The 20,520-nt window shown below is 47.6% G+C and overlaps 7 protein-coding genes across 7 annotated transcripts; 3 read left to right on the forward strand and 4 right to left on the reverse strand.

The window, feature by feature from the left end:
- The first annotated feature begins 186 nt into the window (after nt 1-186).
- Nucleotides 187-1,510, forward strand: ONS95_011027 (uncharacterized protein). The gene is made up of 2 exons (XM_058504621.1): nt 187-604; nt 650-1,510. Exons 1-2 carry the CDS (start codon nt 567-569, stop codon nt 1,347-1,349), a joined length of 738 nt encoding a protein of 245 aa, XP_058359177.1. The 5' UTR covers nt 187-566; the 3' UTR covers nt 1,350-1,510.
- On the reverse strand, nt 1,511-2,224 carry ONS95_011028 (uncharacterized protein; the record flags this gene model as incomplete). Its single annotated transcript, XM_058504622.1, has 2 exons — nt 1,511-2,107; nt 2,192-2,224. 2 exons carry the CDS (start codon nt 2,222-2,224, stop codon nt 1,739-1,741), a joined length of 402 nt encoding a protein of 133 aa, XP_058359178.1. The 3' UTR covers nt 1,511-1,738.
- Nucleotides 2,225-4,554: 2,330 nt separating this feature from the next.
- Nucleotides 4,555-7,078, reverse strand: ONS95_011029 (uncharacterized protein). The gene is made up of 2 exons (XM_058504623.1): nt 5,772-7,078; nt 4,555-5,716 (listed from the first exon to the last, which is right to left on the reverse strand). Exon 1 carries the CDS (start codon nt 7,029-7,031, stop codon nt 5,787-5,789), a length of 1,245 nt encoding a protein of 414 aa, XP_058359179.1. The 5' UTR covers nt 7,032-7,078; the 3' UTR covers nt 4,555-5,716; nt 5,772-5,786.
- A 139-nt stretch (nt 7,079-7,217) lies between these two features.
- On the forward strand, nt 7,218-7,928 carry ONS95_011030 (uncharacterized protein; the record flags this gene model as incomplete). Its single annotated transcript, XM_058504624.1, has 1 exon — nt 7,218-7,928. The coding sequence occupies one exon, from the start codon at nt 7,218-7,220 to the stop codon at nt 7,926-7,928; it is 711 nt and encodes a 236-aa protein (XP_058359180.1).
- Nucleotides 7,929-8,702: 774 nt separating this feature from the next.
- Nucleotides 8,703-11,133, forward strand: SEC1 (vacuolar sorting protein VPS33/slp1; the record flags this gene model as incomplete). The annotated part of the gene is made up of 5 exons (XM_058504625.1): nt 8,703-8,733; nt 8,784-8,821; nt 8,870-8,957; nt 9,008-9,357; nt 9,403-11,133. 5 exons carry the CDS (start codon nt 8,703-8,705, stop codon nt 11,131-11,133), a joined length of 2,238 nt encoding a protein of 745 aa, XP_058359181.1.
- Nucleotides 11,134-13,627: 2,494 nt separating this feature from the next.
- ONS95_011032 (uncharacterized protein) lies at nt 13,628-16,174 on the reverse strand (the record flags this gene model as incomplete). The annotated part of the gene is made up of 3 exons (XM_058504626.1): nt 13,628-15,840; nt 15,893-16,023; nt 16,077-16,174. 3 exons carry the CDS (start codon nt 16,172-16,174, stop codon nt 13,628-13,630), a joined length of 2,442 nt encoding a protein of 813 aa, XP_058359182.1.
- On the reverse strand, nt 15,088-20,505 carry ONS95_011033 (uncharacterized protein). The gene is made up of 4 exons (XM_058504627.1): nt 20,135-20,505; nt 16,077-20,079; nt 15,893-16,023; nt 15,088-15,840 (listed from the first exon to the last, which is right to left on the reverse strand). The coding sequence occupies exons 1-2, from the start codon at nt 20,310-20,312 to the stop codon at nt 16,820-16,822; spliced, it is 3,438 nt and encodes a 1,145-aa protein (XP_058359183.1). The 5' UTR covers nt 20,313-20,505; the 3' UTR covers nt 15,088-15,840; nt 15,893-16,023; nt 16,077-16,819.
- Between the last annotated feature and the right edge of the window lie 15 nt (nt 20,506-20,520).

Raw genomic sequence — 20,520 nt, forward strand, 5'->3', positions numbered from 1 at the left:
GAGGAAAAGCAATGAACAGCAGGGCAGAGCAAGGAGTCGCTGACGCTCTACCTACGGTAGCTTTCGACTTTTTTCTGGACGGACGCGACAGTGAGGTGACCGTGCTGAAATCGGGCCGTCATTGTTCCGTTCCGTTCAGCATGGCAGAAGGCAGGAGGCCATAGGTTTAGGCTCAGCACCCGTTTCTGCCTGTCAAATTCGTCGAGAATATAAGTTCTAGACTTCTTACACTTACAGTATTTACAAAGAAATTTTCAATCAAAGCGTTGTACGTCTAGTTGTAGTGCACTGAACAAGTTGACTTTGGTGGCTCGACCCGATAGGTAGGTTGGGTACTAGTCTCAACTGCACTTGGGAGGTGGTGGTGCGTCGTCATACAAGTATTTGAAGGCCCGCCTTGTCACCTGTAACTTGCAACCTGTAACCTGATCCTCATCACATTTCCCAGCAGCGCGACAATACAGCACGGCGTTTTCTAGATCGATTATCGAAACGTACGTTCGCTGACCGGAACAAAGAAAGTCGCATCCCGGATTGCATGAACCCAGATCTCGAATCAAGCAACAATGGCGTCGTCATCCTCACCTCCAACTCCTCTTCTCTAGTTGGTGCTCCCAGCTCTCTTTAGAATCAAGCTCACCATAGACAGCGCCTGTGTAGCCCATAACACCACCATCCTCGCAGAACATACAGCTTCAGCATCATCTCAGACGTCGTCTCTCGCATCCCTTGTCCTTCCCAAAATCGAGCACAAAACTGCTCAAAAGCTCACCTACACCCACAACAGCAACTTCATCCACTACATCGCTGATGCACCTTCCGAATACGGACCATCTTCTGCATCCGCTGGCGGACTTACGTATCTCGTGATTGCAGACTCCTCCCTTGGTCGGCGTATTCCCTTCGGCTTTCTATTCGAAATCAAGAAACGTTTCTTGGCCCAATATGCACTTGAGAGTACGGATTTTGCGAGCTTGCCAAACTATGGCGCTGGAAATTTCAACAGTGAGCTGAAGAACTTGATGGTGGATTATGGAACAACAAAAGCGGGGAAACAAGATGCGATTTCGAATGTGCAAGGAGAAATTGACAATGTTAGAGGGATCATGAGCCAGAATATCGAGACTCTGTTGGAGAGAGGCGAAAGAATCGATCTTTTGGTTGACAAAACCGACAGATTGGGAGGAAGTGCCCATGATTTCCGGGTCAGAAGCAGAGGCTTGAGGAGGAAGATGTGGTGGAAGAATGTCAAGCTCATGGCATTGCTCACGCTGGTGGTCATCTTTTTGATGTATCTGTTCGTTGGTTTTGGATGCGGATTGCCAGGCTGGTCGAAGTGTGTTGGTTGAAAGTTGTCGAATTCATTAGTCACATGCTTCAGGCGCTTGTAAGATATTGCAAGCAGGGAACTCAACTTATACCACGGGGAGTTTGGTCGGTGTAGCACTTTCAGTCCGTAATTTATACATAGGCCGTAGCCTTCAAAATCCAGAGCTTTTATCCTAATAGAACTCCCATTAACTGCTGACGTCGAAATCTTTGATGCTCACAACGATCTCAACTTGACCTTCAGCCTTGTTCTCAAATCCCTCCAGGACCTATAAACTGCTTCCCATTCGGCCAACATTCAAAGGAGAGTTGGTATACCTGCGAGTACAGTTCTGTCTCTTCTTCATCAACTTTACTATCCTCATTTGAAGTCTCAGTCTGCTTACTTACTATACCTAACTCCAGCGCCTCACAATTTATGAATCCCATCCACCTTTCTCTGAGCCCCATCATTAAAAACATACCCCTTCGCCACTGGACTGCTCCAAATCCCATCCCCCGCATTTACGCCCTCAGGCGCTTTTTTCAACCTTTCAGTAAAGAACACTGGGTGTCTCTTCGACGCATCGAGTATCATTTTCTGGGCTTCCGAGATAGGATTTCGCGCTACTGCTAGTGGGAAGGGTAATGGAGGCATAGCTTCAATTTGGTTTCTGGGAAACACTGAGAGAGTTGATGGTATTGAGGTACATGGGGGAATCGGATATTGTGAGGACAGAGTGGAGGATGTGCGTATTTGCTGCTGACTTGTTGGTTGGGGCGGTAGATGGTGAGGCAGCTGAAGATATGTCAGCTATCAGTTCTGGGTTTGCTCATTGATCTAGAAATATGAAAGTTTAAAGGGGGCAAACGATTTGTATACCTTCGGCCTCGATGGCTGCATAGGACTGAACATCTCTTGGTCCTGCTCGCGGGGTGTTTTGCGCTGGCAGATTTGTGGCATGGAACCACGAGGAAGTATGCTCGATGCTACCTTGTTTTTTCAACCGAGCTTCCTACTCAAACAATCTTGTTGTTGCAGGTCGTGATTGTAGAAGCAGGTTTAGACTAATTGCGTCGAGCTAAGCCTGTGGCAAAGCAGATACCTACCTAGATACCTACTCGTAGTTAAGGTCTTAGAAGTGTGGGGTAGCTTGGCTCACGACCCACCTCGGCATGACGTCTATCGGGCGAGGGGGCGTTGTCAACCGAGCACTGAATTCGACGCGGGCTGGCGGTCTAAATTTAACATCGGGGAAAAAAGGTTGCAATGTCGCTTTCTAGAATTGTGCTGGTATGTTATTCAATTGTCTTGTCTTGTGAGACACGTTGACGATTTTCATCACGCGAAAAAACATGCAAATCTCATTGTGCTGAGGTCCATAATGGTTGATGACCTTCGCTGATGAAAGGATAGCTACAGTCGTCCCAAAGGTCCGTACCCAAGTCAGCCTATACCAGGGTTCAAACACATCAGGGCAATCGATCACAATTCCAAGCACCAGAGGATCATCCTCAACCCTATTACCACTGTCTCCAAGGCCTCAATCTTATTCTTACGTCTGAACTGAATCTTTCTACTTCCCGCAAAGCCCCAAACATCAACCAACGTTCTAATATCAATCCCGTCGGTTGTCTACTCCTTGTCCCGCACTCGCTTATTCTATATCTCTATCTTCTGCTTTAGCAACCATTCAGGGCCCATAACATGGGCTTGTTCCCCGTCAGCCATAAGCGGCATCGTATATGGAGGGCGACGACTCAACACCTGTACGTGGTGCCTTCTACGAACCTTCAACTGTACAGCTAGTTCTGTACTGTTTGGAGAGCTAAGATTAAGTTAAATTCGAGGCAATTGTAGGAAGATTAGAAGAGCCTTAGCACTGAAATTTTTTCATAACCCTCGAACGACCTATTATTCTCTTATATATAATATACTAACTGATTAATAACTACGATGTTAAGAAATAATAACCTCTAAAGAGCGCTTTATAAAAGGTCGACCTTAGAATAAGGCTATAATAAGGAGGGATAAGAATAGGTTCTATCTTATAGTCATAGTAAGAGGGGAGGAAAGGCAGGACTCAGAGGAGGGTTCCCGGATATAGTCGCGTAATAAGGAGTTACTTTTAGTTCTTCTACTAATAGCTCGTGTAATAAGCGTATTTCTTCGCCTTATTTGTATCAATTAAGATGTAATAGCACGGTTTAGCGTTAGCTAGCACGTGAGCGAAATAACCACGGATCAGGTGATAACCTCTCTATTAGCGCGAATATTAAGCTGAGGAGCCCTCGATTCCGTGGAGGGCGCTCGAGCCTATATAGACAAATTCCCCGGGCTATTCCCGATTAAGCCTAATTACACTTGACGTAAAACTTGACGTAAACTCCTATAGTAGCGTAGAGCTATTTCCCTTTGCGTATAACTAAGTGGGTAACTGTTAGTAAACCCCTTCAGAGTTAACTGAGCTCTACCGAGTCTTACCGAGCTTTACCGAGCTCTAGACTCTTCCTAATCGGGTATAGTAAAGAAGTAGTTACCACTACCTTTACATAAGAGAGGTTCGTTTATATTCTTCGGAAGAAATTAAAGGAGTATAAGTGTAAAGGTAGTAGTAACCACTTCTTTACTATACCTGATTAGGAAGAGTCTAGAGCTCGGTAAAGCTCGGTAAGACTCGGTGGAGCTCAGTTAACTCTGAAGGGGTTTACTAACAGTTACCCACTTAGTTATATGTAAAGGGAAATAGCTTTATGCTACTATAGGAGTTTATATTAAGTTTTATATTAAATATAATTAGTCCTAATCGGGAATAGCCCGGGGAATTTATCTATATAGGCTTAAGCGCTCTCCACGGAATTAAGGGCTCCTTAGCTTAATATTCGCGCTAATAGAGAGGTTATCACCTGATCCGTGGTTATTTCGCTCACGTGCTAGCTAACGCTAAACCGTGCTATTATAATAAGTGACCTATTAAGTTAAAGAGAGTTATACGAATTAAATAGTTAGAGGTATTATAGACTCTCTGGAAAAGTTATACGTGTTATAGTTTTAAGAGAGTCCTCTCCTTAGGAGAGCGTAGTTACTAAGTATAAGGATTAACTAGCTAAGGTTTTTATAGTTTTCCTTAGTTATAGAGTATAAACTACGAGTAATATATCTATCGGAAAGTATACTTAAATAAGGATTAATCTTATCGATATACGAGGATAGCACACTATAATAAGGGAGGAAAGGCTATAAACCTGTTTACCGTAAAGTCGCATTTAAGAGTAATAGACTGTCTTACATAGTAGCGAGAGCTAGCTAGAAAGGACAATAAACTGGAGTTACACACACACAAGCGGCATCGTATCATTCCCTTCCAGTCGAAAGTTAAACGCCTCGCTTTTCCCCAAAACCATCCAGTGATCCACGATCTTGAAGTCCCCGTGTATGTCACCACGCGTGTGGCCTTTGTGCCGCTTGATGATCAATTTTGGGTAGCTAACACCGGTCCACCGTTCCACCGTTACACAAGATACTCTGAGGCATACTATTTGTCTGAGAGTACTGGGAAGTTCTGATGCGGAGATCTTGGAAGAATGTTGTATCGAGACTGTTATGTTGCAGAGGAGGAGGCAGGGGAAGCAGAACGACATTGCATGTACGAAGATGGCGGGCAAGTCTATGATGCCGTGTTTGATGTGGAGATATTGTAAGGTGCGGGAGAGTATGAGGAGTGCAGATGTGACTTCATCGGCGTTTGGGAGAGTCCCGACGATGCGGTCCATCGGGATTAGGCAAGTCGTGTTAATACACTGTGATGAGGTGCCTTGTGGAGCAAGAGAAATGCGGTAGATTTAGAGATATGTGTGTATGCAGACCATTAGGAGTGGAATATGAACTATAGAAAAGGGTACATGCTTTTGACCATTGAATCCTTTATCGGAATGTTGGAGAAGAAAGCCATCATATGACGACTGGCCATGCTACAGACGACCTCAAAAGCAGTCACACTCGAGCATAGGTGAGATTGACAACAGTACATTGACAAGATGAAACCTGGCGAACTTTCGCGGGTCGTAGAGGAGTACGATCCACCAAACACAGGCTCGGTCTCAGAATATCCCTATGCATCTAGGCATAGAAAACTTCGAGTCAATAGTCAAGAAACAGTAACTAACAGAAAAAGGTGCAATTGAATAGCGAGCATGGGAACACCTGCACCAAGTCTGCTGCAGATGGTTGTAGCTAGTGCTGGGCATGCTGGTTCTTTGGCTTGCCCATTGTTTGATTTGGTATTTGGCTATGGAGTGTGAGATAATATTCTGCACTCCCATCATTAAGGCACCGTCCGAACCTTCCGTCGGCAGACGAAAAGGTTTGATGATGTTGATCTTACTCCGGCATGTAATCTGTCTTGGACTTCACTATATCTCAAATTCAAGAATAACTTTATGGGTATGTATGCGAAACATACGATGTGCATGGTTGATCATTTGGGCACTTTCCTCTGCCTCCTGGATTTCGATTTCTTCGTATCAGGGCCGCTTGCTGCGTCTTCAGGAGGTTCCGCGGGGCCTCCTCGAGATTTTTGTCCACTATTGGCCTTTTCCACTTCCTGTTTCTCCAGTGCCCTCCTGACAGCCTCCTCCCTTTCAACTCTCTCAATCAGCATTTCGCTGCCCTCCCACAATTTCTTTGCCACTTTCTCGTCCTTCACATCACTCCTCGCAAATTTCAACTCCTGGCACTCTTTGATCATCTTTCCACCTGCTCCTCGACCAAGTGTCGCGTCCATAGCAGCGTACAAGAAACTTTGAGATCCTCCCTCTGAGCTCTTGAGTAACAGCCAAACGTTCTGCCACAGAATAAGATATACACCCAATCCCCATAAAGTTCCTCGTGTGAACCACCTTCGCATGCCAGGAGTCCGCGAGTACCCGGGATCGACAAAGATAACTCGTGCATTCGTCGGAGAGCCATCGGGCCGTTTATATGCATCTAAATGCTTTTGAAATGCGTGCCCGAATATCGTAAGCGCCAGCTTGCTTCTCGCATATGACAGCGCCGGCGACCACTCCTTCTTCTTCATAGCAATGCTTCCATCGTCAACAGGAGGTGATCTGATGTACGAAGAACAGTTGGCGAAGATAATCCGAACATCTCGATCTGGAGGTTGAGCTCGTATAGCTGGACTAAGTATGCTGAGCAGATGATAATTCGCAAGGTAATTGACTACCCAAGTCTCTTCGAGTCCTTCCTCCGTCAATATTCGAGAGTTTCCTGGCGGTGTCAACGTCGCTGCGCATAGAATGATCATATCGAGTCTTCGAGGTGGGGCGTTGTCGATCCATTTTGTCGCAAATTGTCGAATGCTATACAAGGAAGATAAGTCAACTTGCTCTGCGTATATCATTTCGTTCCCACTCTTCTCTCGCAAATCTTCGATGTAGTCGACAAGAAAGATGTCCTTGGGCGACTGATGAACCAAAAGTATGATCTGTGCGCCTCTCTCTGCCAGAGCAAGAGCTGTAGCAGCTCCTATCCCAGACGTCCCTCCTGTTATCATAACCACTTTGCCGTGCATTTGCCGTTCTGAAGTATTGGATGCCCCCATGGAATACCATTTGACCACCCCAATGATGAGAAGTGTAGCGACAACTTTGAGAATGCTCCCTATATTGTTAATATTAGGAACTATCTTCCAGAATAGATCTGCAATCATATGTATCGCCATTGTCACGAATTGACAGGTTGTATCATTGGCCCCGACACACGTCAAGATGCCCCTATGGGAAAGAAGAAGGGATTGAATTTGGATCATAGGCGGTGGCAGAATTTAAGCTTAAATATTTAGCTTCCGCGGGACTAGCCTCTCCAGCCTGCTCGTGGTGTCTCCTTCGCCACAGTCCCCAACGCATTAATGTCTGACGACGACAGCTACGAAATCCCGCTCCAGGACCAGCGTGCCTTTGGAGCTGGTATCAAACGACAAAGAGTGAAGTTCGTGCCATCATCCATAGCATCCACCACCCCATCGCTGAGCAATTACTCAGGACAGGCAGTCAGCGATCTCTATCTTAAACTAGTCCTGCCACGCGAACAGAAAACACTCTCTCCTCAACCGGAAGCTTCAAACAGCCATGAGAATCTGCCTTCAAGAGACAGCGATGAAACTCAGATGTGCGAGATCTGCAGCTTCCCCCTTGCAGAAGCAGCTACGCAACCAACCCGAATTCAGGACGCAGAACACGATTCCAAGCAACGACCCCATGAAGCCTCTCTCGCGCACCAAGTATGCGTAACACACTCCCATCCGCCATCACATCTCGACCGAAACCGTAAGGGTCTCACATATCTGTCTGCTTATGGCTGGGATCCAGACGCTCGGTGTGGTTTAGGTGCTCAAGGACAAGGCATACAATTTCCTGTCAAGACCAAACCAAAAGAGGACAAGATGGGTATTGGAGTGGTCTTGCCCAAGCAAGCGGACAGGCCAAAGAAAGAAAAGATCCAGAAAATGGATGCCGGAAGAGTTAGAAAAATGTACGAACAAGACAAGAAGAAGGCCGAGAGGTTACGAGAGATGTTCTACAGAAACGATGACGTTGAAAGATATCTCGGCGGTGGTTGACATGCAGGTGGTTAGCAAATCCAGAAATCACCAACAGCCAAATGCGGCATACTGATCGGGTCACGTTGTTGATCGTGTATTACCAGGTGCCCACCTTCCAAGGGACGACTGTTGAGTACCATATCTTTGCGTGGGGAACTTGGAAAGAGGAACGTAGCGTGGATTATGGATATTATAGTTTCCAAACAGCACCTTATGCCGCTGCGGGAGCACGCCTAGCCCATTCCGTGCTTCATTTCGTGCTCTAAAAACACATTCACAACATGTCACATCGGTATAGAGTTTCTCTGGGCTGATCAAAGTCCTGATGTAGACATAACTTCAAAGCTTCAGCGGTATCTTTCGTTTCATCGAAACCTTACTATAGCTGTCCTCGGAACGATTGTGCGTGAGATATTCACTGAAATATGGACGTCCTGAACGTGATTCATTATCATAATCCTCGTATTCTTCATTTATGGTTTCTGCTACAAAGTTTATTATAATATGCTTGTTTACTGATGTTCACCAGGTTGGCGCTCGATGCGCCCTAGTCCTGCCGCCCGACGCTAAAAGTGGCGCTTCAAGCATTGGATGCAGCTTGGAACGAAACGTCCCCGCCAAGCAGGAATCCTTGGCCCGCAACTTGACTTGACACGGCCACGTCCTCGCAACCACAGGAGCAGGCAGCTTTTCCTCGAGCCGAAAACACAGTAAATCTTCGGATTCAACAGCTTGCACCTCGCGATCATAGCTGACTGAAGATCTCCCAAGTCGGATCGTGGGACAGCCAAGATGGTCTCCGCTATTCACGAACAGCGAGAAAGTGAGCAGCCACGCCTCCCCCACCATGGGCTCGACTGACCGCTCGAATAGTCATCTTGGATACCATTAAATCAATAACTAGAGGAGAAGTAGGTCTGCCTCCTTGATTTTGAGATCCGTACTTATAAACTCTGCAGTGGAAGGTGCTGGTCATCGATGAATTTACTAAGAAGATAATCGACAATGTCGTCAAGGAAGATGACATTCTCAACGAGAATATTGCGAGTATGTGCGTTTTCGAGGGGCAGATGGGCAGTATGCTAAGAACAGGCTAGATATTGAGAGGATCGAGGACAAGAGGGAAATGAACCCGGACATGGACGCCATATACCTCCTGTCGCCACAACCACATATTGTTGATTGCCTCCTAGCAGACTTCGAACGCAGGAGATACAGAAAGTCTTTTCTAGTTTGGACAGCTTTGCTCGATCCTCAGATGCGACGGCGTCTCGATGTCTCGAGACAGGTACAAGAGCAGATGGCAGGCTTCGAGACTCTTTCAATTGACTATTTTCCCCGGGAGTCGCATCTGATCACATTCCGAGATCCTTGGAGTTTCCCCATTCTTTATCACCCAGCGTGCAATAGTCTCGTTCGGGACCATATGCAAACCCTTGCTCAAAAGGTAAGAAGCCTTCAGCTTCGTTTCGGATCCAAACTGAGCTTTTAGATCACTGGCATTTGTGTCTCACTGGGAGAGTACCCGAAAGTTCGCTTCTACAGACCTCGAAATCCAAATCACGAAGCCAGCGTTCTCTGTACCCACTTGGCCAAATTTGTTCAGGACGAGCTCGATGCATATGCGAAATTCAATCAAAACTTTCCGCCTCCTTCCTCGCGACCACAGGGCATTCTCGTGATTACAGACAGGGCGATGGACATTATGGCGCCTCTCATTCACGAATTTACATACCAAGCTATGGCCCATGATCTATTGCCAATCAGAGAGGGAGACAAGGTCTTTTACAAAACAGTCGTTAACGAGGGAACAGCGCAACAAGAAGAAAAGGATATGGAGATTGGCGAAAAGGATAGGATTTGGGTCAACAACAGACATAGTCACATGAAAGACACAATCGAAAAATTGATGGGCGACTTCCAAAAGTTCATCAACGAGAACCCCAATTTCACGAATGCGGATGCAGATGCGACCAGTTTGAATGCAATCAAAGATATGCTAGCTGGGTTACCGCAATTCCAGGAAATGAAAGAGGCGTACTCATTGCATTTGAGCATGGCTCAGGAATGCATGAACATATTCCAGCACCGGAAACTCCCAGACATTGCTTCGGTGGAACAGTCACTAGCGACCGGGCTAGATGAAGATTTCCGTAAACCGAAGAATCTAGCTGATCAGGTTGTACGACTGCTTGATGATGAAAACATCGGATCAGCAGACAGATTACGCTTAGTCATGCTTTATATTATCTATCGAGATGGTATGATTCAAGATGATATCCAGCGGCTCCTGGCACATGCAGCACTTCCCCCCCAAGATGCTGAAGCCATTGCAAACCTCGACCTTATTGGCGCACACACGTCGAAAGCAAATCTCAGGGAAGTAAGGCCTCCAACACAGCCTTTATTTCCTCGGAAAACAGCGCCAACTGCTCAAAATGAAGAGTATGCCCTCTCACGATTTGAGCCAGCTGTAAAATTGATGCTCGAGGAGATCACGAAAGGGACCCTGGACCAGACAACATTTCCATACATTCGACCGCCTCTTGACAATTCCGAGGAACTCGCAGCTCAATCTCAAGCATCTCTCAGAAGCGCAAAGCCAACATGGGCTCGAAATCGCATGTCAACCGTAGAAAATAGGCAGAGAATCATTGTATTCATGGCTGGAGGTGCCACATATTCAGAGTCTCGGGCATGCTATGAAGTTTCGAGGACAACTGGCAAAGATATTTTTCTTGCTACAAGTCATATGGTAAATCCAGCGCTCTATGTGAGGCAGATTGGGGATTTGAGTGAAGATCGGAGAAGACTGGATTTGCCAGTAGACAGACCAAAACCCAAAGCCCCATCGCATCTCTTTGTACGAAATGATCCTCTACCAGCAGCTATTCCAGCAGGGTCAGGTAGGCCAGGAGTAATAGGCCTTCCTGGTGGTCCAGGGAGACCTGGCCAAATGCCAAGAAATCCAGGGCCTCCGGCTCCTCCACAAAAGAACCCCTCGTACAGTAACACCAATGCTTACGATAGAACCGCACCACAACCACCGACCGCTGGACTAGCTGCCATGAGCATGAATTCAGGGACCGGACGGCCGATTCCCTTGAATGGGTCGAACGGACCCGATGTGACGCCTAGCAAGGGCAAGTTGGAAAAAAAGAGCAAACACAAGGAAGAGGGCGGAGAGAAGAAGAAGCGAGGATTCTTCAGTAGCAAGAAGTAAATGCATGCAGCCCGCGTCACATAAGCATTGTTCGGCGTTGAGCGATGTGATTTTTTCCGTGTAGGCGTCATCGGAGTTAGGCATATATGCGAGAGGCTTCAGGCATTATCTCAGGTATAATCGGAGGATTAATGAGGATATACCATGTGTCCACGAAGCAATGAAAACTCCGTAAGTGAACTCCAATGAAAATGCTGGTAAAATGCAGCGTCTGGCCAGGATTGCCGCTTAAACTTCCCAGCTGTGCAGTTGAATCGCCCAGGTGTACAGATCACTGATACTTTGACGCAGTTTGCCGGTAGAGTGTCTGGTCAATGTAACCCAGATCCAAAAAGCCCATCCTCCTATACCACTACTGCTTCACCTTTCGCCTTCACCTAAACCCATCAAACCTCGCCCCTATGTATCCAACCTGAACCCATGGATCCCAACAACTCCCATGCCTGTCACTCAGTAGCTAGATCCATCAACATTGCGATCCGCACTGATCACACTTGACCTCGCACAATGGTCCCCGATCAAGTCCCACACTCCTTCCCATTCAAGCAAGTCAAACCCTACAAGGATCGGCTGTCAGCTATCTACTTCCTCGTGCCTATCTCTCTTGTGCTTTTCTATCAAAACCCCTATTACCCGGAAATGGTCAACAAAGGGTGATCATACAGTCTACCTTGAAGGACAATGGAAAGCAGGTTCTACCCCACCAGGGGAGGGCAGTTTACTAAAATAACGACCTCGCAACTGTTAAGTCATTCTTATCACTATTAATTGACTGTCTTTTAACAGTCATAAAAGTTTGTAACTATCATATGATAATCATTCTAGGAAAGTGTCCCTTCCACGGTGGGGCGGAATCTGCCTTCGCCTTTAAGGTGCTATTCCCCTCAATGAAGCTGTCCAGTGCCAGGACCTCTCGGCTTTGTACTTGGGCCAGCAATACCTATTCTCTCAGCCATACTCGTGAACAGGACGCGAGCGCGCGTGCATATCATTAAGTTGGACTTTATCGGCTACAGGTTTATGCACCAAGGGCTGTATCGGAGCTCAGGCAGATACCATGGCGGTGCATGAGGAAGGCCACTGGGGAATGGATTCTTAAGTTCCAGGTCACGTTATTGGTTCGAGTGTTGCTGGGAAAGGGTTTTAAATGGAGATCTGTGTGCGCAAATAGCAATTTGAAGTGAAGAACCGCTATTGTATAGACAATGAGAAGGGGATGGACTGCCGATGGCAACGCCGTACCTGAACGCAACGCCTGGCCCACGTTGAGGAAGGATTTCAAGAAGTGAGAGCATCCTCTCGCGAAAGATGGCCAAACATCAAGAAGCAGGTCCTTCACACACAAGATTCAGAATATGTACACTTGAAAATCAAACGACAAACAACACTCCAAGTCCTTAGATGAACGTGTATCCATGTACAGTGTTGCCAACAGTTTTCTGGTGATGATTATCTGTAAATATCGTAAGGTGTTGTTTTCCTACCAAAACCGAGTTTTACCTGTGTGTCTACCTAAACTTTCTACCTCGAGCATTGAGAGCATGTCTGTAGAACCTACCTCGCTTGTGATACGAACGGGTGTGGCGTTGGCAGATGTGTTTCCACTTTGATGCTTACCTACCTAGCTCCTAGCTTGTACGTATCCAGCTTCGTGAAGAGATGGCGATGGGCAATTCAACCGTGTTGCGCCTGCGCCTTATCCCCTCAGCTGCCGTCAACACACTTTTGTAGGGCCCAGTGCTGAAGCGAGGCGCTAGGGGTTTTCGAGGTTCTCTGCCCAGCGAGCCCGGGCGTACTACAGGGCACGTGTGCTAACTTTGGTCACTGTAGAAAGTGTGTTTGGAACGGTGGCTTAGGGGCCAGGCTCTTCTACTTTTCGTTTCTCCGGGAACATGAGAGGAATTTCACAGCTCCCATGTTGAAATGTTCATCTCTCTCAATCCACGAGTCCCAGCATATAAGTCAAGGAAAACTAATTGAGTTATCCATTCCGTGAGGTCACACTCTAAGCTGCTACACAGCTAGCAGCTCACTTACCTCACGTTAGTGACTCCACGAGATTGTATTTGCATACATCAAGCAACCTGGTCAAGTTCACCGTCGGTCAAGTTGTGCCTGCACACACAATAGGTGTGGTCCAGTCTCCACCTAGACACACTTCTAGCTCGATTCGTAATGGAACTTGATGCAACGTCTAGTAGATCACGTGGCTAAAGCCTAACATTTCCTGAACAGAACTACACCATACAGCATACATCCAAGGGACCCAAAGACGCGAGGAATGTTTGTGCGGTTGTGCGACGGGCGAGATACTATCCAAATGTATGCCGACGTCACTCTGTCACGATGGGAGTAAGATATTCAGGTATTGCGCTGCGCTGATACAGGCATTTCTCAGTGATGGCCTAGCTAGGCATGATATTTCCCCCTGTCAAATTCTCCAATACCATATAATTACATGCGCACACGTTCGCATCATAATATCCATTAGCATTTATTGTCTTCGGAAGGCACCTTGGGGAGGTGGGGGTCCTCGTCCATCAAATGGTGAGCCAAAGCCCATGCCCTCGGGACCTTGGAATCCGCTCATACCTGGCGGCATGAATCCTGGAGGGGGAGGATTGAAGAACCCAGGCGGTGGTTGCATCTGCATATTGCGAGGAGGTCCAGCCATAACATCGGGTGGAGGAAATGCGCCGATGGGAAACCCTGGTGGATACATGCCTTGAGGTATTGGCATTCCACGATTAGGTCCATTTGCAAGCCCAGGTGGTGGAGCTATGTTTTGGGCAATGCGATGCTGTTGGGCTACTTGGTTTTGACGCTCCCAACCACCTATCTCAAGACCTGGTGGTGCTGGGCGTTGAAGAATTTGAGTTGGTTGCGGGGGGTTGCCAGGCTGTCTTTCATGCTGCGTAGGTCCTCGTTGGAAAGCTGGGTCCTCCGCATAGAATCCAGGAGGAGCTTGTGGACGAATCTGGCGTTGAGAAGCACCTCGTTCCCGCTGAGCAGCCTCTCGTTGCATGTCTTGTTCACGCTCCATTGCTTGCTGCTGAAGTTGACGGTCAACATTCCTGGGTGCCATTCTCAAAAGAATTTGCTCCGATCTCTGAGGTTCTGGTGCAGCCCTAGCACTCTGCATAAGGCCCATGAGAAATTCGGTATTTGTATTGCGAGCTGGCGGTTGGTCCGGTCGCGAATTCTGGCTTATGGCACTGTGTCGTTGACCAACAAGATCTTGTAGCATTTGCTCTGGTCGTACAACTGGCTGGCTTCCGGTCATTTGACGTTGATTCAATACATCTTGCTGCATAGACTGCTGAGAGTTGCGAGTATTTGGTCGAGACTCCTCCGGGCGGTCAGTACGGTATTGCTGATATGTCTCCGGGGTAGGATTTGGGTTGCTGCGTTGCTTCTCTGTTGCGGGAGGCCTTGCTTGCATCGAAGGTTCCACAGGGGGAGTCGACCCAGAGCCGCTAGGGGTCTGAAGTTGTAGCTTTTGGAGCAAGGTCTGGAAAGCTTCTCTCTCTGCTTGTACAGCAGACTGGCCAGTGTTTGCATTGGAGGCGTTTGGTCCGGGGTTGGAGAACAAGGCTGCAAGTCCACTCGGAATTTGGGGAGGCGGAGCTGGTAGCGGCTCTGTTTGACGTCGTTGGGGGTCCTCCTGGGGTGTAAAGAAAGAAGTAAATCTGGAGGCCTTTCCTACCACAGTCTTCGCTTTTGGCACTCCATCTGTCTTTGGCTCTAAGCTAGAATCTGGAGTAGTTCCTTCCTTTGAGGCTGACCACAGTCCAAAGAATTTATCTGGTCCGTTATTCATCTCCAAAGGAGTTTCTACCTTCGGCTTGTCCAGACCAGAAAATGACGGCTCCTCAGGCTTTGCTTCGTCCAGGTGTATTTGAGCAGATTTACTTCCAAGATCTCTAGAGCGTTGCTGTTCCTTCCACTTCTGGAAGTCGTCTGCTGTATGGACCTGGTTTGCTGACGATTTATCTTCTACTGGCTCATCGAACCATGCAGGCTCGCGTTCCTGGCGCTGGTCTCGGTCTCTATCCCAACGACGATCGCCTCTATCACCCCCTCTATCATTTCTCTCGCTTCTCTCGTTCCTCTCACCGCGCTCTGCTCTAGTATCGTCTCTTTCCTGGTCTCTCCATCCACGATTTCGATCGACAAATCTGTCACCATTACTATTCCGTTCTTTAGCTCCGGACTGAGGCACATCTGTTGAATCCTTGGCCTTGAACCAGGATTCGTTTCGACCACGTCCTGTCCCATTCCTACGAGCGTCTTTCTCCTGGTCTTGATCAATATCCTTGTCCCTGGAGAAGCTCTCAAAGCCCCTTGGCTTCTCCTTTACCTCACGTTCTTCCCTGTCTTTGAATCTTCTATCCTCTCTGTGTCTGTCCACCCCCATGCGACCATTGAATCTCTCGGCACCCTCCGTACCAAAACTCTTTCTGGGTTTAACCGTGCTCCATCCATCGCTATCTTCGCCATCTGGACGCTTTGGGCGTAGATTGTTGTTTCGGGTATCTCGCGTTCGCTCAGTCTCTCCTTCTCCAGTCTTGTTTCGGAAGTTGTATCGGTCTCTTGAATCTGTGTCCCTGAAGGAAGATCGCTCTGAGGAATCAAAAGTTTTACCAGCATTGCGAGCAGCTGAAGAGAACTGGTTTTTGGGTGGCCCGAGAATTATGTCTTCGGGGTCTGGTCACAGTTAGCATCGCGAGGCTGGGGATTCGGGAGCTAGGCGGCGTACTGGCAGAGTTACGTGACATGTGCCGCTCTGTTACAGGGCGTCTCGTCTGATCTAGAAGTAGGTTAGAGTCATTACTCTTTGCTCTGTCGATAGTTGGCTTAGTCGGATTACGAGTAGCATCTGCAGGTTGTCTATGAACAGTCAATATGGGCTATGTACACCGCGCAGAGTTGATAGTTCTTACCCCATCCATTGATCTGCTGGGGGCAGGTTTGGAGGCTTGTCGACCAACGGTGAGTCTCGTAGAAACTTCAACTCATCCGGTGTATATCTGACCGCCATGGTGGTTGCTTTGGACAGCTGATCAGGTATGAACGATTACGATGTCTCATGGGCCGAATTGGGTTGAACCTCGTCTTTTGCTGAAAGTCCTGTCCAGAGGAGGAGTATAAGGCAGAGGTGCGAGGAAGGGGTTCGGTGGAATGGAATCAGGTTGAAGGCGAAACTGGCCGTGCAAGGATATTCGACGTCAGGTATAAGGTGAGACGAAGTGCAGTATTCAAGGTGATTGTGGGAATATCGTGCGATCGTTAAACGTGTCGTGGAGACAGGCTGAGCGCAAGGCGCAAAGTCGTGTGTGCAACGTGAAGACAAGAGCTGGAGTTGATGCGGCACGGGTATCAGGCAGCTGTAATGGTGGAAGGGAATGGTATTAAGCAGTGAATGGCCGCGGAGACCGTTCGATAGGGCACGTTGAATGGTATTGTTGGCTGTCTTGATTGTGTCGATGGAGATAGAGATGGAGAACAGAAGGTGCTGATGCTCAAGGTCCAAGTGCCGTGCCCTCGCCGTGCCAAGGCCAAGACAAGACACCACTAGGCGCTCCCTGCTCATCAAACGCGACAATTAGGCGCCATTTCTTGAGGTTGTATTTCGTTGTGCATTGACTTCCACAGCTTCTATACTTGGGTATCTAAACAGTTGACATCACATACTGCTCCTTCCTTTTCGCTTGTCACCTATGACCTTACGTCTGCCCTTGCTCCACTTCTTCACCCTCTTCTCGTCACTACATTCCATTATCTTCTCCATCAGCAAGTTCAGCGGCAAACCTCCTCCAAGAGCTCCCTGTGCCTCTAGCCAAGTCACTGCACTGAACCTGGTCACCAATGTGGTGCTGCCACCTTCAATAGTCGTGGCTCTGAAGAAGATCCTAAGAATCTTATCTCGCAAGCCCTTTTCGAGATAGGTGCTGTTGTACACTGACAGCAGTTTCTCAAATACCAGTCTCTTTCGGTACAAGCCCATGTCTTCGCTTGTACTCAGGCCGACGAGCAGGCAATTCAGCAACCAGCTGATTTCCGAGGAATGCGAATCGTCGACACTTGGCTGTTGATCAAGAATCTTGTGCATCAGTGGAATCTTATCCAAATCCCATGTCGGTCCTTGTGAGAGAAATTTATTGATCTTCGGGTATAAAACGTGCAGCGGATCATTGAGAACAGATATGGCGTGGGATGCAAATGCTGATATGACTGTTGGCAAAGGGTCGTGGCTGATGGTTTTCTTGGCCGTCTCCACCACTTCACATAGCAGCAACCAGATCTGATCTTTTTCTCCCAGTGTTGATCCCTTCAACTTAGCTGCGAATTTTGATATATTTGTTGTTGCTTCCTTGCGGACACTGAGATGGTTGGACGAAAGTAGCATGACAAGTGCAGCACCATTCCCACCATTGATCACCTCGTCGACCTCCTTTGTCGTCCACTTTGTCAAGGACTTGTGGTCTTCAGCTGCGTTTGCGGGACAATCGTTCATATTGGAAATGACTTCTGCTCTTTCCGTGTCAATGAGAGCCTTCTTCTCTGAGTTGTTCTCGGCCTCAACTGGTTGATTTTTTTCCTCAGTAATGACTACTTCATCCACGATTTCTAAAGACCGCTCAATGGTTGCCCTCGCAGTTGAGTTTTCTGGCATTTCTGCGGAAATTCGTTGGACAAGAACTTTGATGACATGTTTGTTTTCTTTGATTCTCATAGACGCCGCAAAGTATCTGGCAACGAATTGGGCTACCTCGTCAAGCTCTGGCTCGCTTGCTGATTTTACCAAAAAGGGCCATTGTTCGACTATTGCTAAGGATAGCAGACTTACTGGGGTCATTCCGTCGGTCGAAAATGCGCACACCTCTTCAAGTGCAAACATGTATTTTACTGGCTTGCCAGCACATCGTGAGATGCAATTATCCAGGAATTCGTACACAGCCGATGAACACGCGCCGATCGGGACGCTTTTCAGTCCAAGAACGAAACTGTCTAGAGCGGAGTGTACGGTCTGGCTTTGCAGTATCTGATTCTCCTCGGCCACAGAGCCAAGCACAGTTCTTAATTTAAGCAATGGTAGATCGGAAGGCGCTTCTGCAGCGAGTTTCAGCATAGCCATAAATGGAGAAACTGATAGTCCGTCTCCTTTCGTAAACCACCGCATTCCAGGAGAGTAGTGTGCAAACTGGAACAGGTGTTCCAGCTCTATGGCCCTAAGAACTCGATCTTCAAGGCTCAAAGTAGACGCTTCCATTGCTTTGAGATTTTCGGCAAGCGCAGCTGAGACCCCAAATTTGGCATCAAGCGCAATGCGGGGGACTACCTCGTAGTACAAAACTAGCAGCTTTGTTGCTGCCTCCTTTTGCATTAGATCAGAGTTTTTCAAGCGTCTGAATGCAATAATTACGTCTTTAATTGAAGGACATCTTTGACAAAACTCATCTGTTAAGACCTCAGCTGATTTGGCCCACACTGAAGAAGCTGATCCATTCGCAGCTTCACGATACAATTTCAGTGCATCTTGTAGTTTGCCGAGAGCCACGCAGAGTATTCTGATGGCGAAAAACGTAATCAAATTGTTGTTGGAAAGATTGAGACATCGAGTGAGGACTTTTTGGGTTAGAGGTTGGGGAAGTATACTCTCTAGAACAATCGACGGTGGAGGTGGAAGCCTAGCATAGCGTTCCTGATGCCCAAAATACTGTGGAAACGGCAGCTGCAGTGTTGAGAAAATGAAAGAAGCATAGCCTATCCATGTTGCCGTAAGCTTGGGGTCGAATGAAAAATCCTTCTTTCCGAAATAATAATCCGCAATCAATTCTGGTGCAGATTTGAGTATAGCAGTCAAAAGATCGCTCTGCCTCGCGTGTGACCATGGCCTCAATGTCTGAGAGAACTCTGACAAAATCGTGTTTCGAACAGAGACCTTTTCGGTGAACTTGTCCATCCATTCAACGCTATCAAGACCAAGGCATATATTCGATTCTTCGGTAGAAAAGGCATGACTTTCGTCAGGATTAATACCTCGGGGATAAAGTCCTGACGAGGATATTAACACACCTAGGTTTGGTGACGTACAGGCGAGTAGTAAAAACTCATGAGCAACATCGGGAACGGACTTCTTCAGCGGAGCTGACCCTTCCTCAGCCTGGTCATACCAATAGAGTGTTGCAATTCGTCCCAAGAAGCCAGCATTTAGAACCTTTGTCTTAGCTTCTCGTGGTACGGCGTCGTCGAGAAGTATTGAACTTTTTAGCGTTTCAAGAATATCGCGAACTGTGCATGGAGGATCGTCTCTGATATCTCTGGTGATCCCTGGCAGGAAATCTCGTTGATTGAAAAGGTCCCGCTTGCATTCGATTGGAATGAACTTCACCAATGACAGCAAGAACCGCAGAGAGTTCGTTCTAACCGATGGCTTTCTGGGGTCTTCAACACCATCGCCAAGATATCTTAAAGATAAGTTTCGTGATAGATTTCTGAAAGTATGATCTCTGGCAAGAAAAACTAGCTTCGCGAGGACACCTCCATTGAAAATCACTATCTCCCTGAGCAACCGCAGAACTGGGGAGATCACAAAGTCTTTGTTTTTGCGTGCCTCCAAACCTTTTGCAACTAACTCTCGCTGCCGCAATTGTAGCACCGTACGACCTAGTCGCAGCCCATATTCCGACAAGTCGAGGATGGTAGAAATAGTCTTCAACAGCAGCGCAAGAACTGCCGGAACAGCAGATTGAAGGTTCTCATCAGACGATTGGCAGGCACAACTCCAAGCCTGCATAATGTCGGTCAAAAATACATTCTCTGTATCATCCTCATCCGAGGGTTTCTGCAATTCAAGGAAGTCTTTGAGGATGGCAAGTCGCCCTCCATTTTCGCCCTCAGCGCTGGCAAACCCGTCCAGGAATACTTTGAGAGATTGAATTGCTAAAGGGGTCAGCAGAGTACTGATTTTTAGTATTAGAGGTGTGTGGAAAAGTACCATGTCTTGAGCGTCCGCTGTCCTGATCAAAAGCAAGGACTTGTTTTAAATGTTTCCCCGATCGAATCTCTACGGGAGGTCCCGCAAAAGGACCTGAACGACCAGAGGAGGTTATCTTCTGGCGTTTGAGGTAAGCTTCATTGCCGTCTACATTCTCCTCCGCGGGTCGTTTGGCCATGTCGCTCGATGTGTTTGCTTCAGGCAGTATGAGATTTGTCTTTGCGAAGCATTCTTCGCTGGTGTCCGCCCTTTTGTTGTTCTCGCATATACTTCGAAAATAGATTACATGCTTTGCGTTGCGTTGCGTTGCTCTGCTCTGCTCTGCTCTGCTCTGCTCTTCGTCGCTGGCGGGGCGGGTTGGATACTACACGATACGAGACGTTGGG

The sequence above is a fragment of the Cadophora gregata genome, assembly GCF_030347475.1.
Source record: "Cadophora gregata isolate MNR1 chromosome Unknown scaffold_5, whole genome shotgun sequence".
Classification (NCBI taxonomy): domain Eukaryota; kingdom Fungi; phylum Ascomycota; class Leotiomycetes; order Helotiales; family Ploettnerulaceae; genus Cadophora; species Cadophora gregata.